The sequence below is a fragment of the Salminus brasiliensis genome, chromosome 7, assembly GCF_030463535.1.
Source record: "Salminus brasiliensis chromosome 7, fSalBra1.hap2, whole genome shotgun sequence".
Taxonomy (NCBI): Eukaryota; Metazoa; Chordata; class Actinopteri; order Characiformes; family Bryconidae; genus Salminus; species Salminus brasiliensis.
Genome location: NC_132884.1, coordinates 32,096,168 through 32,112,736, shown reverse-complemented (window position 1 = coordinate 32,112,736; position 16,569 = coordinate 32,096,168). Strand labels below are relative to the sequence as shown.

General features: G+C 40.3%; 1 protein-coding gene across 1 annotated transcript; it reads left to right on the top strand.

The window, feature by feature from the left end:
• Positions 1 to 3,338: 3,338 nt before the first annotated feature.
• LOC140560278 (solute carrier family 41 member 1-like) lies at positions 3,339 to 15,126 on the top strand. Its single transcript, XM_072684614.1, has 10 exons — positions 3,339 to 4,982; positions 5,149 to 5,256; positions 8,621 to 8,692; positions 8,798 to 8,942; positions 9,258 to 9,404; positions 9,820 to 9,964; positions 10,265 to 10,344; positions 12,475 to 12,609; positions 12,733 to 12,881; positions 13,462 to 15,126. The coding sequence occupies exons 1-10, from the start codon at positions 4,788 to 4,790 to the stop codon at positions 13,609 to 13,611; spliced, it is 1,326 nt and encodes a 441-aa protein (XP_072540715.1). The 5' UTR covers positions 3,339 to 4,787; the 3' UTR covers positions 13,612 to 15,126.
• Positions 15,127 to 16,569: the final 1,443 nt, after the last annotated feature.

The window sequence follows — 16,569 nt, the reverse complement described above, 5'->3', positions numbered from 1 at the left end:
TATGAAATGGAAACAGTATTATCATAATAATGTGGTAATTCCACATTCTGTACTCATTTGCCACACTGTGTATGTTATCCTGAAGTCAGTGACCTCTTACACTGGTCTGACTGGCAAATGTTAGGTCGCAAGCAAGGCCCTCCCATAATCTGCTGTTCTAGCTCATGAGGGGCACAGTGTTTTGATTTCTCCCAGACAAGAGGACAGGTTGATGTATTCTAGAGTCCTAATTAAACCATCAGTGGATTATTGGATTCTGATATTTCTGGGAAAGAAACAACTCAATTTGTCAGTTTTTTATCATATCATAGAATATGATCAAGGGCTTATCTGTAGTTTGCATTATTTGATTTCTTATCAGAAACACTTCCATTGATGTGAATACTGCACTCAGATTGAAGGATTTGAGGTCTGGTGGATTGCTGGAGATGAAAAGAGATGTTTCTGTGTGAAGATGGCTGTTATGACTGCAGAGTCTTTCTCAGTCATTATTCAGCAGGTACTTGTTCCTTTTCTCCTCGCTGGACTGGGAATGGTCATTGCCGGAATGGTGCTGGATGAGGTACAGGTTAGTGCTGAGTGTGTTTCCAGTTGTTTGGTTATTTATCTCAGTGTTTTGTAGGTTTCTTTTTTTGCTTTCAGAAGAGAATGCACAAATTATACTCATTTGTATGTATGCAGCATTCTGATGTTTTCTTTAGTGGCACAACAGCAGATGTCATGATCACCCTGACATGCAATGTGATCATGTGACCCAGGTTCAGGGTTTTAGCTACAGATCAAACAGCAGTTTGGCAAAATGACAGCTGCAAAGTCTAAAACAGGCCCACTGACTGATCTGTAATTAAATATCTACAGTGGCAAGAAAGATGTAAATCCTTTGACATTTTATGGTTTTCTGCATTAATTTGTCAAAAAATGTGATCTGATCCTCATCCAAGTCAAGCATATTGACAAATATAACGTGCCTAAAATAATAAACACCAAAAACCAAAACAATCCTGATCATTTATGTCTTCATTGAGAACACCTCATAGTTCCAGTGGATAAAGTATGTGAACCCTTAAGTAAATAATAATTAATAATAATAATAATAATAATAATAATAATAATTAATAGCTCAAATAAGCTAATTAGAGTAATCCAGATGTTAGCAAACTTGGAGTCTTCTTAAGAAAATAAGTTTGGAGGTGTGGACTAGAGCCACCTTGACTAATTAAAAAAACACTCAAACCTTTTAAGTTTGCTCTGCACAAGAAGCAGTCAAGGATTTTTAAAGATATTTCTTCAGTTTTATTTGTTCAGTTGTTTTACCTGCATCTCTCAATATGCTAAAAAAAGGCAAAACATTTTATGGAGTGTCCAAATTTCCCCCAAAAAATATATAGCTCTTGTCTAAAGCACCACTGATAAGGGAATCAAATCGTTATCCTTAAGTGTCCCATTACAGTCAGTGGCATGCTAATGAAATTACTTTATAAAAGAATAAAAATACCAAAGCCGTTCTGTGACACCTCAGAACGTGCACAGCATTCTTATCTTGACCTTTTTAACTTCAAACTCAGTAAAGCGGTAGACTGGCTCTCTGAATACTAACGCGCCAACCTCAAGATGTCATTGCATGTCATAGCAGCATAAAATGTTACAATGCTTGTGTAACGTTTAATGAATAGGATCTAAATTTGATTTTGTACGTTTAGAATTGCATTACCAGACTCTTAGTTATAGGAATTCAAATGTATTGAATTAATTATGTGAAGTGTTTGAAAGGTTTTTGGCACTGCAAGCTACAAAACTACACATTCAACAAGGTCTGACAGTTGGCAGCAGACATGGATTGCCTGTTTCTGATAATATGACAAATATGACAAAAGTATCAACATTTAGTGAGGAGGGCATCTTGGTGGAAAAGGCAGATAGAGTAGTTGGCTGGGGAATAACTTGGGGATTCGGTGGGCATCATAGGATCCACTGGCACTTGCATATGCATTCCTAATATAAATCCATCTGTCTAATATTGTGTTGATTTCCCTCGTGCCACCAAAACAGCTCTGACCTGTCACAGCATGGACTCCACAAAACCTTTGAAGGTGTCCTGTGGTATCCGGCACCAAGATGTTACTAACAGATACTTCAAGTGCTGTGACTTGACGGTGGGCTTCCACTGATCAAATCAGTTAGCCTTGTCCAGCCATAACCCTGTCACCGGTTCAACTGCTGAACTCTTTCTTGGGCCACTTTTGGTAGGTTTTAATCACTGCATACCCTTTACAAAGTGGCTCAGATCCTTATGCTGCCCCTTTGTCCTGCTTTTAAGACACATCACCTTCAAGACCTGACTGTTCACTTGCTGCATAATGTATTCCACCCCTTGACGAGGGGTCTAAAGCCCCCCGGCAATGAGCTGTGGAGCAGTGGAACTGTTCTCTGGAATGATGGTGTTCAACCCTGACCTTATTAACACTCCTGGACAGAAGCTGGATTATTTTTTGACTTGAGCTTTCAAGTTGAGTGGGCACAAATCCCAGGCACAGACAGCTGTGGAAAGTCTGGGTACATGTTGTCTGCAGCTCGCCTCAGCATCTAGGTCGTAACAGGTGTTCTTGGCGCAGTGGTGCTTTTACGTAAGAGGTCATCCCAATGACAGAGAAAGCATTCGGACACACTGCGCGTCACATGAAGTCTTACTGCAGCGAGTTTAAAACTTTAACCCCTTAAACGTTAAGTGGCCAGCAGCAGATCCAGGTGTTTAGTCCTGTCTTGTAAATATGCTTACTATATGAATATTCATATCTAATAGTGAGCCTACTGTATAATAGGCCTTAAAGTTACTGACTGACAAAGAAGACAAGCTGAATTTCTGTTCTATTTGTTTACTTAATTTGCAGCGTTGTACCATGTTTGGAACATGTACCACATTTGGAAATGATGTACACATTTGAACTGAAGATAAGCGAGTCAGATCAGTGGGTATAGAACATGAGGTACCTCTTCACACTTAACAAATTCTCATACCTGCAGAGGGGGAGAAGACAGCATGTTACAGACTCCTACGTCATTAATCAGGTTCATATTTGTGCTGAGTCACTGTCCACTGTCTCCACTGCCCTACAGCTGTCCTCTGGAGTTAACTGTGAGAGAGGACAGTCCATACTTTTTACTTGTTAACAAAAGACAGCTCATTAGATGTGGAGGAGGCACTGCTGATTAAAGGGCATATCGGAATAAGAAAGGTCACAAAAGGATACTGATGATTCCATCTCATTCCTGAGAATGTCCACGTGTGGGTGCGCATGTCGCTGGACACCTGTCTGCAGGGGAAAAAACGGTTAAGGAGGTAGGGAGGAAGGACGTCACGCTGATAACAAAGGGGGTGCTGTAACAGATAGAGGAGAAAGAAGGAGACAGAAAAGTCAACCACCTCATTCCTCCCACACACATTGTGAGTCACCAAGAGGAGAGAGAGCAGAGCAAAAGAGAGGCAGAAATAACAGAGTGAGAGAGAACTAGAGAGGAAAACGAGACAGACGTCCACCTCTGGAGGACCACCCGGCGCTCTCTTTCATCTGCGTCACTTCAGGACTCTCTAAATATCTCTTGGATAAAACAGCTCTGGCCACTCCACCGGGAACATCGGCTCTGACGGAGAGACTGAATGAGTGCACCGATTATTTGAGGAGAATTTTCATTTTGAACGTTTAAACTTTGCAGGATCGGCGGCTGCCTGCACCTGCCTCAGTGCTCTGTGTGTGTCTCTCTGTTACGAGATTATGAGGGGGGACCTGCTGCAGAGTGTGACCGCTGATCAGCGGAGGACACACTCGACAGAAAAGAAGCTGGCTGCCTTCTGGGTGTCTCTCTCGCAACGCACCAGAACCTTTTTCAAACCCAGACAGCGTTGTGGCTTTCACAGGAGTCCATCTGTGGCAAGACTGCTAACGGGTGAAGTGTAAGAGGGTGTATGGGAATGTGTATGTGTGTGGTGGAGAGAGAGACAGATTGAAATTGAGATGAGGGGGGCAAGTGGTACACTGAAAAAAACAATGCAGTGAATGTACTTGAGTCAAATGGGAGCCTGAAATATACAGCATCATAATAATTGTCAAAAGTGTGTAAACAAAGACATAATTGTGTTGATGGAATGTTGTGTGTATCTGTGCAGATATTATGTAGATCTGAATTAGGTACATTCAATGCATCACTTTTTTCAGAATATAGTTTGTAACCAAAATGTAGTTTTTGCAAATATTAAGGGAAATAAAGGGGAATACAACCATGTGAGTGTACGCATATGTACGCTGAGGGAGTGACCTCTGTAGATCACGACCAAATCTGCACCTGAAAATAACAAATAACAAATTGCATCGATTAAAAAGCAGCTGATGGAAAATGGCAAAGGAGCAGAACAACAGCAGGAAAATGGGAAAAGCAGTGAATCAACAGGTGCTCCACCGTTTGAATCCCCCAAGAAACTGTTCTCCTTTGAGATGCGGCCGACTGCTGTCGGCTTTCTGAAGCAAGGACATCTAAAATATTCTCAACGACTGCAGCAGCTCCAGAAGCTTCAGCTGCTCTGAGTATCAATGATAAAAACCGCCTCCCCAGGACATATCTATTGCATTCCATTCTTCCAGTGTGATGTCATAGTACTCTGTGCTTTCTCTCATTATGACATCATAGCCTTCCAATGGTTTCCTTTACTAGAAAGCTACCACAGAACCCCGTTTCAGGGACTGACATGAAGGACAAAAGCTGATGTACTCATCATTTGACTGACTCCATGGACCATGGTTTTTACTAATCTTGAGCTGGAGCTGAGATATGTTGGACAGAAATTGCAAGGCTTCACCTGTAAGCTGACGCGTTCGACCAGCTGCTACCTTCCAGAGAGTTCTGCGCGAATCACTGCTCAGGTGCTGTTACCATACCTTCTGGCAGGATTCGGTATGGTGGCTGCAGGAATGCTCATGGACACAGTAAAAGTATATATTTTATGCCTATGATTGAGTGAGCAAGACTGAGAACATTTCTGTTTCATAGCTATATTCCACTATGTCATAACTATGTCGTCCTTCTTTTTACTAAAAAGTATTGTTGATTGAACCTGTATTCAGTAGGTGTCTGTGCGTTTGTACAAATGTATTTCAGCACTGGGACATGTTTAAGGAAACTTCGGAGGTCTTTATCTTGGTTCCTGCTCTAGTGGGCTTGAAGGGAAATCTAGAGATGACACTAGCATCCAGACTCTCCACAGCTGTGAGCACACACACACACACACATACATACAAATATCACCACTGTCACTATGGTCATTTTCACTTTTTGACATAATTTGAATCTAGCAGTTCTTTACATTGTGTCAAAAATAGAAATGTTCCAAAATAACTTCGAATATAGTAGTAGTAGTAGTAACTTATATATAGTAGTATATAGTAGCAGTAGAATATAATAGTTTTTAAGTGTTTGTGTGGCAGAAACAATTATATAACGATAATTAAACACATGACATCAGGGAATTTATCTCTGGTGTTACAAGACACTTGTCCCCAGTTGATGACAATGTATAATCACAGTAAGTCATTTTGTTATGGCACGGTTTTGGAAAGTGGTTTGGAAAGGGTTGTTTGTTTGTTTGTTTTGTTGTATAATATCACTTAATCCAAGTTTAAATCAGGCAAAACAAGCACAACAGTAAAGCATTACAATTCAGAAAATGTATAATGAGATTCAATATCATGGTGTCCTAAATCGAATTCTGATTTGCAAAAAAAAGAAGTAAAAAGTGAAGTGCCTGAAAGGTGCATTATGTTAACAGTAGTGCTGTCAACGTTAACGCACACGATTTTAAAAAAATATTTTAATATTTAATATTTATTTAATATTTATTTAAATATTAAAATCTTCCCACGTTTGGCCCCAGCTTCCTCCCGTAGGTCACTCTCTTTACAGAGCCGAGTAACGCATTAGCGCTACTGCCTCTACTAAAGCTTCGTCGTGTCGGAGGCTACAGTTCTCAAAGCTACACTAAGATATTATAAAAGAAAAATGGACATCACTACCATCAGCCAGTCTGTTAGGCATACCATACATTTACTTGTTCTTAAGTGCTAGCCAGCATTTTAACGTGTGATTAATCAGAATTATAAAGAATAGTGTTGTGATTAACGCCATTAAACTTAATAGACTGACCCCACTACTTAGCTAATACGCTTATTAAAGCAGAACTGCAGTAAGACGCTCCAATAACACATAGTCCTGTGGCTATATAAATAAGTATATGGTACTTCCGGTCAAACAGTCTGAAGAGTTGTACCTGTGTTGTCTGTGATGACCACGGCGTGACCATCTGGGTCACTGAGCATGTTATCCAGGAGCTAGCTACAGCTAAGGACACGTTAACGTGCTAACTGAGAGCTAAAACTAACAAATGAGAACAGATAAGCTAACTGAGATAAATAAGCTTTATATTTATATATGTACAAACTAAAGCCAGCAGTGAGTTAATGCGCTATTTGTGAGCTAAACCTAGCGGTGAACGAACGGGCTAACTGTGAGCTAATGCCGTAAACATGAACCATAGAGCTAACAACAGCAAGCTAGCTAGCTTCAGTGTGTCGCACAGAGCTGTGATTCTGTACTCAGGGTCATGCTCATATTAGGAACGATAAATGGTTCAAAACTAGATGTTTGTATGACAGAATTTCAAAATATCACTGATATCTGGTTTTGTAGTTAACACGTGTTTCAAGCTTGGTAGCACTGGGTTCTTATCTGTAACATTTAATCTCCTGATTACTGGATCAGTAATATGAGATCGTAATAGTGGCCAACCTAAATGTGAATATTTCTACATGTATGCAACAAGAATGCAACTATTATATAACAAATATAGCTATTAAAATGTTTTAATATACTTTACTATACTACTTTACTACTTTTACTCGTGTTACACTAAACAACTTTTCAAGGAATTGTATTGTTGCAGACTAATGTCCAGTGTCAGAATAAAACAAGGCAAGTCTTAGTATAAGGTGGTCAGGATAGCTGAATTAATTTTCTCGTGATTCTTGATATTCCAATAAAATCAACTATGTTTAATATTAGAAGTTTTTAGTCTTGTCTCGTATAAACTGTGACATGGACATAATCATGAATAATCAATAGGTGAGCTCTCTCCAGCACCAAACAGGAAGCACCTTGTTGTATTCTTTCATTTAACCAGGTTTATGTTGTTGTTGTCGTCCTTTTCATCCCAAACAATTTACTGTCTTAGAATGAACTACACTGCACAAATCTGGCCGGTTTGTTTGGGGTAGTTTGTTGAGGTTGCCGTTCTTATGGTGTCAGTTATTTAAGGTTACGTCCCTAAATTTACACTTTGACTTGTTAACAACCAAACAATCCCGAGGATCCAGTGGCATTCAAAGGGAAATGTAAACATCACAAAAACCTGTATCTGGCTTTATCACCAGGCACAGGAATTAGACCCAGTGTAGGGCCTAACCATACGCCCTTGTCCTGATCTTATACTGCCTTTAAATCGTGTTGGGAATAACATATTTATGAGGTGAACCCACAAGAATGACACTATTATTAACCAGAAACTAGATTTTTAATGCCCCATCTTTCCGAATTGAGGAAGTGTCGATAAAGACCTCTAAAGAAAGGGTTACTCTCATCCACATCTGGAAAAAAAGAGGACAAATACACGCTACTGTTAATTTTTCCTGAATCAAACATTGCTGATCTAGCATTAGCTCATAGTTTTGCTGTAGTAAAGCCAGATGTGCCCGATCTCTCCTTACATGCCAAAAACGGAAGTAACCAAAAACATTTCCCCAGGGCGTCCATATTGTTTCTAACCCAAACCACTTGAACTTGAACAGAAATCACGTCGTATTTACAGGCTCAAAAGTTGATTTCCACAGTGTTATTATCATACAATCAGTGACTCTTGATGGCGTTCGCTTAAGCAACACAACACGAGAGGGGTGTTATGCTCTGGGGCTGTGATGAAGCAGAATCCCGAATTTCATCACACCTGTGCTGGTTTTTCACCATAACACAACTTCAAGTGTTTTATTGCTTTTATACAACAGTTCGCGAAATAAAAATAAATACATAAATAAACATATTGAGTCGTGAACGTGGTATTTAATATGTTTTAAGGGTAGCAGTTCCTTCCGCCAAATTATAGTTCCTTAACAAGCAGCACAAGCTCAGAAAGGAACCTCGTTCACTACATAGCCTGTGGCTCCTTCTCCTGCTCCTTACACAGACCAACTAATTCAACTCCCTGTCCCACTCAGTTCTTTTTTGTCTGTTATAGTGTATTCTTATTTTTACCCTTATAGTTTCATTTTAGGTCATTTTTGTGTTCTGCTGTTTTAACTGCGTTCAGTGGAGTGATACAGTGCTTGTGAAAAAAGTTAGAACACTTCTTAACCAATCGTCTCGGGTTGCCGGAACTAACTGTTGTATAAACGGAAGTAAAACACATCAAACTATGTAAAAAAATGTCCAGAGTTTCTTAGAATGTAATTACCTAAACATACATTCAACTTTATTTGTCCTTCTCCCATAAATCTACAGTTTTATTTGTTTTTGTCTCCTCCTTCAGGCCAACATAGGCTTGTTAGACATCCCTGGTCAACTGCCACTAATAGTGTCCAGCAATCTGGCCCTTATCCAGGTGCGTCTCTCTCTCCTGCTGCACACTCACACATGCAAACATGTCCAGTGTCTACTGATGGCAGCTGCATGACCAACATAACATATCTATGATTCTCTGAGACAGGTGCAGGCCACAGCGGTGGGGTTTCTGGCATCTCTGGTTGCAGTCATGTTGGGTGCATTGAGTAAGGGCAAAGTGGACCTTCAGCAGGTTGCTGTATTGTTGGCTAGTGGAGTGACCACAGCCTTCACTGCTGCTCTCATTTTGGGTCAGCTTATGCTTTATACTTTTTTCATTCAGTGCCAATGTAGAACAGGAATACAATATATAAACATGATATTAATATATCTTATATTAAGTTAATATATAATATTAATAATTGTACTGACACAGCTGTACTCTTATGTGTGTATGTTTATGCATTTACAGCTATTTTATAATTGTGTATATATTTATATATCTTTCTGTGTGGTCATCACTCTTAAGGATAATGTATCGTGACCTGAAAACCTAGCCATATGTCAAACACTACAGCAGAACAGCAGCTAAACTCTGGGTCTGTTTGTCTATGCTGTGTTTGCAGGGCTGGTCATGGTGGGGGTTATCATTGGATCTCGGAAGGTGGGAATCAACCCTGATAATGTAGCCACACCTATTGCCGCCAGCCTTGGGGACCTCATCACCCTCTCACTGCTTGCAGGATTCGGCAGTTTGTTCCACCAGTTCAAAGGCTAGTTTTCCTAGATCCTGTTAAAACGTCTTAGCTTTTAACATCCCTCTCTGTCTAAGAGATGTAGATGTTAGGATATCATATACATAGACTATAACGACACTTCTTGGAGGTTTTTAACAACTTTGACTGATAAAAAGATCACTGTTATTGAAGCAGTGTTTCTAGTGTCCAGCCACTAGAAGGCAGCAGAGGATGAGAGCAACATGTTGCAGGGCGCTTTTGCAGAACTGTTTCTGTCTCAACATACTGTGGCCTTCATAGGTGTTCTGACACTTAGGTGTATGGAACAATTATCTAAGCATGGTTTGGATGTAATCACACAGCTCTCCAGCAGTGACAGAAAACTACAGTTAGAAAATTGGAAAACTGTCCCTTACCTCTCTTTAACTGACACTTTCCTGTTCTTTTGTAGAGTTGTGGTATGTGTCTACAGTGACGTGTGCCATATTCCTCTTACTGATCCCTCTGTGTTTGGTTTTCACTCGCCGCAATCCACCAGTCAGAGAGGTGCTGAGGTCTGGCTGGCAACCTGTGATCGCTGCCATGCTAATCAGCAGGTAATGACTTGTAGGCAATGCTTGCTCTGTCCGCTAATGATAACAGCTTGTCTATAAACCTCCAGCATGTCATTTTAAAGATATGGGTACAAAACAGTTCAAACCATTATTCAAATGCAGGGAGACATGGGAACGTTTCATTTTCATGGTCCCCCCTCAGTGCTCCCCTCATTCCTAATTTAAATAAAGGTTTGAATTGAACAGAAGTTGCATTGCCACATCAATAAAATGACACACTTCTTATGCAAAACCATCACAAGGATGTGTATGTAAGGAGTGTATTATCTGGTGTGTCCACAGTGCAGGAGGTTTGATTCTGGATCAGACTGTAAGCGACCCTCAGTTTGAAGGCATGGCTGTGTTCACACCCATCATTAATGGTAGGTCCATCAACTTTGGACTGCAAATGTATTTCCCAAATGTGTGGCTGTGTAATCTGTCATGTATCAAATACAATGCTCAGTGCTAAAATGTTCAGGACAAACCCACTCAATAGAGACAAAAAGACACAAAAGGATAAGAAGTTGAGAAGAGTTGAAATACTAGATGATATATAATAATTAATAGCGCTGAACCAGTGGAGAACTAATTCTTACTATTAATCACAATTTCTATTATTTAATAATACTAATTATAGAATTTTTGCCCTTTTATTAAAATCAGTGAACATAATCAGTGTTTAGTTCCCTGAGGATTAGTGTATAGTTGTAGTTTGTGTCAGTAAGCTAGTATTTAAAGCTAATCAAGCCCTGTCCCAGTTCTCACTCTCAGCACTAAGCCCCTCTTGAAAGTGCACTTTTATAAGTTGTCATGGGGTGGGTAAAAGGGGTGGGAGCATTTAAGGCATCTGAGAGTTTAGAGCAGAACTGGGACATGAGTCGAAGTGTGCTCCTTCACCTGTATATAGCACTGCTGCTTAAACGACAAATACCACAGTTTCCACATCACTGGATTTAACAGTTACTGCTATTTTTGCTGTGCTACTGCTGAAATGGATAAGTGCATAAGGGAATGTTTAAGGATAATGAAACATAAATATCACTATGACAAGTTAAACAGTTCAGAATTTTCAGATACATGACCCGCAAAGCCATTTCAATCTTGATATTAATCGATAATAGACTGAACTCTCATGCCTAGAAAAAGAGTTTCTTTTCCTGTAGTGTTGAATTAGTTTATACAAGGAACATCACTGAATCACTGTGGAGCATGGGTAATTGCCCACGTTGCACCTACGAGGTGGGGGGCATTGAGTCTATAAAGAGGGCACTAGTGAGCACCTGTGCTGGTGAAATGTAAAGAAATGGTACACCCTACAGCAGTGGTGCACAACTCCAGACCTACAGTAAAGTTTCACAGTTGCCCTCAATGAACTTATACCCTTTAACAGTGTACCAAGCTTTGCTGGAGACAAACAAGACTTTCCAGAACTGGAATTGTACACCCCTGCTCTTTAGCGATGCACATTTAGCAGGCATGCACAAACAAGGAGTGTGAGGATGCAGTGGTGACTAATGGTACAGGGCCTTACATTCTGAACAGAAGATTAGACGGAGCTTCATTTCTATGTGGTTAGTAAATCTGGAACTGAAGGAGAACCTCAGACAGATTTGGCATTATAGGTTTTTCTTCTCTTGATATTCTTAATTATTTTTGCGTCTGCTTTGAGAAGAAAGCAAGGACAATTTTTTCTGTGAATGATTAGTTTAGCATTTCTGCCTTTCTTTGCATTGACTTATGATTCGGTTTTGTTGCTTAGTGCTCTAGTAACTGGTAGTTCTTTCTTAGTTTATCCTCTTTTTTCATTCCACAATGCCCACTTCCTTTCCCTTCGGTTCCTCACCCTGCAATCTCCCTGCACACACCCTTCCTCTTATTTATATGCTGCCTCTGCCCACTGCTTTTTCATGCAGCTCTCATTCTCCTTTCTGCTTCAGGCTTTCTGCTCTCTTTCACTCTCTTTCACTCTCTCTTATTCCCTCTCCCCTTCTCTTCTCCCTTCGTTTCTTTCCTCACACCCAGAGTTCATTGGGGTCAGACTTAAACAGTGCTAATCTTGTTGGCACTTGTCTCAGATCCGCTATAGGCTGAGGGATAGAGAATGACTTGGCTTGTAGAGCTGAACAGTCATGTGAATGTGTTTGGTCTGCTCAGACATACCCTTATTAGGCAACTTCCGTCCTAAACACTGTTACTCCACATTATACTCCACATTATGTTCAACTCAGGGCAGGATCATTTCCAACTAGCCTGAGATGTTCTAGCTCGTTTTCAGTTATGAAGACCCTGTTTAAAAGCTTCCAAACCTCTGGAATTTGCAAATAAACTGAAGAACGGATATTAAATGGCTTTTACAACCAGATTTTCTTTTTTTTCGGAGGAATAAATATAATAAAATGCATGCAGTGCCTGACGCTAATCAATTCTGTCACTGTGTGCGTCCAGTGTTTGCTGTTTTACAGTTCTAATTTTACAGTTAGTAAATGACAATTTCTCTCTCTCTGTTTCAGGTATAGGTGGGAACCTAGTGGGGATCCAGGCTAGCCGCATCTCTACTTACCTGCATTGCATAAGTGCACCAAAAATCTTACCCCCCAGCATGAAAGCGCGCTGCCCTCACCCTGGCATGATCTTCTGCTCCTCAGGTTAGAGCCCAGCCAAAGGACCAAGATTTGGAAGGAGACTACTTATAGATCCCGGCAGTCCCATTTTCACGATGGTATCCAGTGTGTGTTACTGTATTTTACTGTTTATATATTTGTGTTTAGGAGTGAACGCCACGTCTGCTAGAGTTCTGCTGCTGCTAGTGATTCCAGGCCACATCCTCTTCCTCTATACAGTCTACCTGCTGCAGGGGGGGCATGCCGCCATGACCCCTGCTTTCATTTGCTGCTACCTGCTGGCCGCCATGCTGCAGGTGAGGAGTCAAACACACCCACACACACCTACACACACATATACAGGAGCTATAAGGTGTGGGATGTTGAATGATTCCAGGGGCTAAGAGTGAGTCGGAGGCCTGGAACTTTCAAAAGATTCTATATACTTTTTTGGTTACATTATGTTCTACAACAGTTAGTACTGACCTATTCTGCTGCCCACCAACGATTCTATTATCCAATAATAGCCCCACTAGTTTTTACAGTAGTCCTAGTTTCTGAATAATACACCTTAGTGTGTAATAAGCCTTGAGTGTTCAGGGGTTAATAACAGTAGCAGCTCTACTCTAAGCTCTAATGGAACACTACGTTTTGGTATAAAAAATGTGGGTGATTTTTGAAATGGAGAAACAAAGTAAAGCAGTTTGGCGTCCTGTGTTATGTGTGCCAGTAATAAAGCTGTTAGTGTTACTAAGGCCTGGCTTACACCCAGCCCCAAATAGGAGCCATATGTGACTGAAACTAGAGCCTTTTGCGCTTCTTCACAGCACACAGCTCTCCTTATGTCTCTCACTCCCTCTCGCTCTCTTTCACTCTGTCCCTTCCCGCATGCTGCAGGTGCTAATACTGCTCTACGTGGCAGATGTGTTGGTGCGGCTGATGTGGCGCTGTGGTCTGGACCCCGATACTTTCTCAATCCCCTACTTGACTGCACTGGGAGATCTGCTAGGCACCAGCCTCCTCGCATTGACATTTATAGTAATCTGATGCTGAGAGAGAGTCAGAGTGAGAGCGAGAAAAAAACACATTTACTAAATGTGATTATAACCATTGATGCAAATTCTGATGTGTGCTGCATTGTGAGTGAAAGAGAGAAATGGACTGAAACCTTTAGCATTTCACTTATGTCTCTTTATGGCTCATTTAAAATGATCTCTAGTGGAGTTAAATATAAATATGATTATTTTATTAATACTTCATTATTGTAGTCAAATGTACACTTTAAGTTGCACCCATTGCTGACACAAATGTGCAAATGCACACACATTCAGCTTGTGTAACCCCTATATAGAAGTATCGCCAGTAGAATAGGAGTTTCTGGAGTAGATAAACATGAAACTATTAGCACAATGCTTAGAACCAGGCATGGGCTACAGGGGTATAAAGACCCCCAGCTTTGAGCTGTGGAGCAGTGGAGAACTGTGTTCTCTGGAATGATGGATGGTGCTCCACTGAATATTTTTGGCATGAGTTGGGGAGTTGGGGGTGAGGTGAGGTGGTGATCATCCAACATCCTGACCTCACTTACACTCTTGTCGCATAATGCAATCAAATCCTTACAGCAATGCTCCAAAATTGAGCAGAAAGCCCTTCCCTGGATGGTAGAGACAGTTACTCCAACAAAAGCAGGATAAATGTTTTTTAATACCCTTGATTTCAGAAGAAACAATGTATGAGCAGGTGTCCCATTACTTTTGTCTATATAGTGTATTTTTTTGGCTTCATGGTGGCCTGCTTTTCTGGGTAAACACATTGTCCTTTGTTCTTTAAGTCAAAGGACGACCGCAGCAAACTCCAGATGTAAATGTTGTATGTGGAGTAAATGATAGACCTTATCTTTTTTGTTCTCTTGTATGTAAACTGTCTTCAGCTCTGTTATTATGTTAAGTCTAGCTACAAAATGGTTGTAGTAACTGTCCAGTTACTATTGGTTCTCTCATTTGACATTAATTGTACAGAGGTACAAAGCCAAACACCACAAATGGTCCGTTACTCACAAACTTCACTGTATGAATGTGACTGTGTCAGAATAAGGCATCTGACCGCAACAATGAAGGCAATAGATATTTAAATATGAAACTGACAGTCTTCACTTTAGATCCTCTGTAAAACTTTAGATTTAACTAAGTTAGCCAGCAAAGCATTCATTCAGGCTAAACTGTGAGCAACATAAATGTTTAACCAGTTGTAACGGTCATGACACAGCCCTGTTCTTGCTAGCATGTAGCATGTTAATGAAGAGTACAATATCTTTCTTTATGCAGGCGGGGGTAAGCGTGCCTTTTAGCAAACTTGTATCAATTAGTGATGTCAGACAAGCTACCTACTACTGTGCACTGTGATGTATTGATTGTACAGACTAAGTTGCCTGCACTTGCTGTCATAGTCTATGCAAAGGAGACGACTGAGTTGGTGTAGATTTTATACATGTGTATTTGCTCGATATGCTGCGGAGTCTTACACCATCTTAGAAGACATGGTTTTCACTGTCCACTCACTCAATAAAATTAGGTGTTTAAAGGTGTTTAAAGATGCTTATTTTTTAAAGAACCTTATTTTTGCACTTTTGAACACTGATTATATTGTATCTTCTCATCATGCTTGATGTCTATCTTGGGTTTTAGAGGCCTCTGATGTTCTGTTCTCATTCTGTAGCCATACTTATATTTTTAGGTCTAAATTGCATTTCTTTAAAAAAAAATAGAGAAAGAAAAAGAGTTTTTTTTTTTAAATAGCTGCTCTTGTGATTCATACATTTTGCCATATGTACATTTTCCTCCAAATATAGAGGTCATGAATAAGTAAAAACAAATTCTGGTAAGTAACCCTTTACCTAACACTGCTACTGTGTATTACTTTCTAGTCATGAACACACAAGGGTTACACAAACCTTTATCCAAATACATCCATTCTTTCCCATGGGGAAAAGCTTTGCAGTCAATAACTACAGAGTGAAGGTGAATGGGTAGCCATGCAGTGGCTTGCCATTATAAGCGACATGCCGTAATTTATCACATAGAGTGGCAAACCCGTTGTGGACAACTTTATTGCCTATGAGCAAAACTATAGCTGCACGCCACAGGAAGCCGTTAGCAGGCCAATGTTCTTGCCTTTGGTGAACCAACCCTGTGACCAGTACTGTATAGTTATTAGGGTTAAGACAGACAACTTCACCAGAATACTCTGCATAAGCTTTGTCAAGTGTAGTTGTTAAGTTGTTTTGGTAGTAGAAGAACTCTGATACTGTAATTTAATAGTATTAAAGGTAAAGGTGCACGTATTTGTCACTGTACAGTGTACAGCGAAATGTGTCCTCCGCATTTAACCCATCTGGTAGTGAACACACACTCACACACACACACACATGTGTTAGGGGCAGTGAGTACACACACACACCCAGAGCGGTGGGCAGCCAACTCCAGCGCCCGGGGAGCAGAGAGGGTAAAGGGCCTTGCTCAAGGGCCCAACAGTGGCAGCTTGCCGAGCCCGGGAATCGAACCCACAACCCTGTTATCGACAGCCCGGAGCTCTAACCACTGAGCCACCACTGCCTATTAATAAGTAGTATTAATAGTATAAATAGTATTAATAGTTGACTTTCTTTAGTTCACCCAAAATTTCACAAATGCTATCTAAATATATTTTGCTATATATGTGAACATTTTGTAAAAAGCTTTTATTAAAAGTTTAATTATTTGATTTAATATTTAAAATGACGTCAATGCAGAGTATGTCCCTCTGCGGTTGCCGTACATGTATTAGACAGAGGGAGAATTTTATAGAGAGTTTCGTCGCTTTAATTAATTATTTATAAGCAACATTTAACTTCATGTTTAGCCAGAACTACAATATATTGCTCTTATAAGTTATATAAACATAAACGCCACCCAAGATTATTCAGACGTGGTTTATCCTGGCTAGCTAAACCGTGAGGAACATGTTGCC

Bases quoted from the DNA above. Each gene is read 5' to 3' on its own strand.
- LOC140560278 (XM_072684614.1), top strand. From the start codon at position 4,788: ATGGTTTTTACTAATCTTGAGCTGGAGCTGAGATATGTTGGACAGAAA. The intron at 8,943-9,257 runs GTCAGCTTATGC...CTGTGTTTGCAG, and splicing joins CACTGCTGCTCTCATTTTGG to GGCTGGTCATGGTGGGGGTT. The intron at 12,882-13,461 runs GTGAGGAGTCAA...CGCATGCTGCAG, and splicing joins TGCTGGCCGCCATGCTGCAG to GTGCTAATACTGCTCTACGT.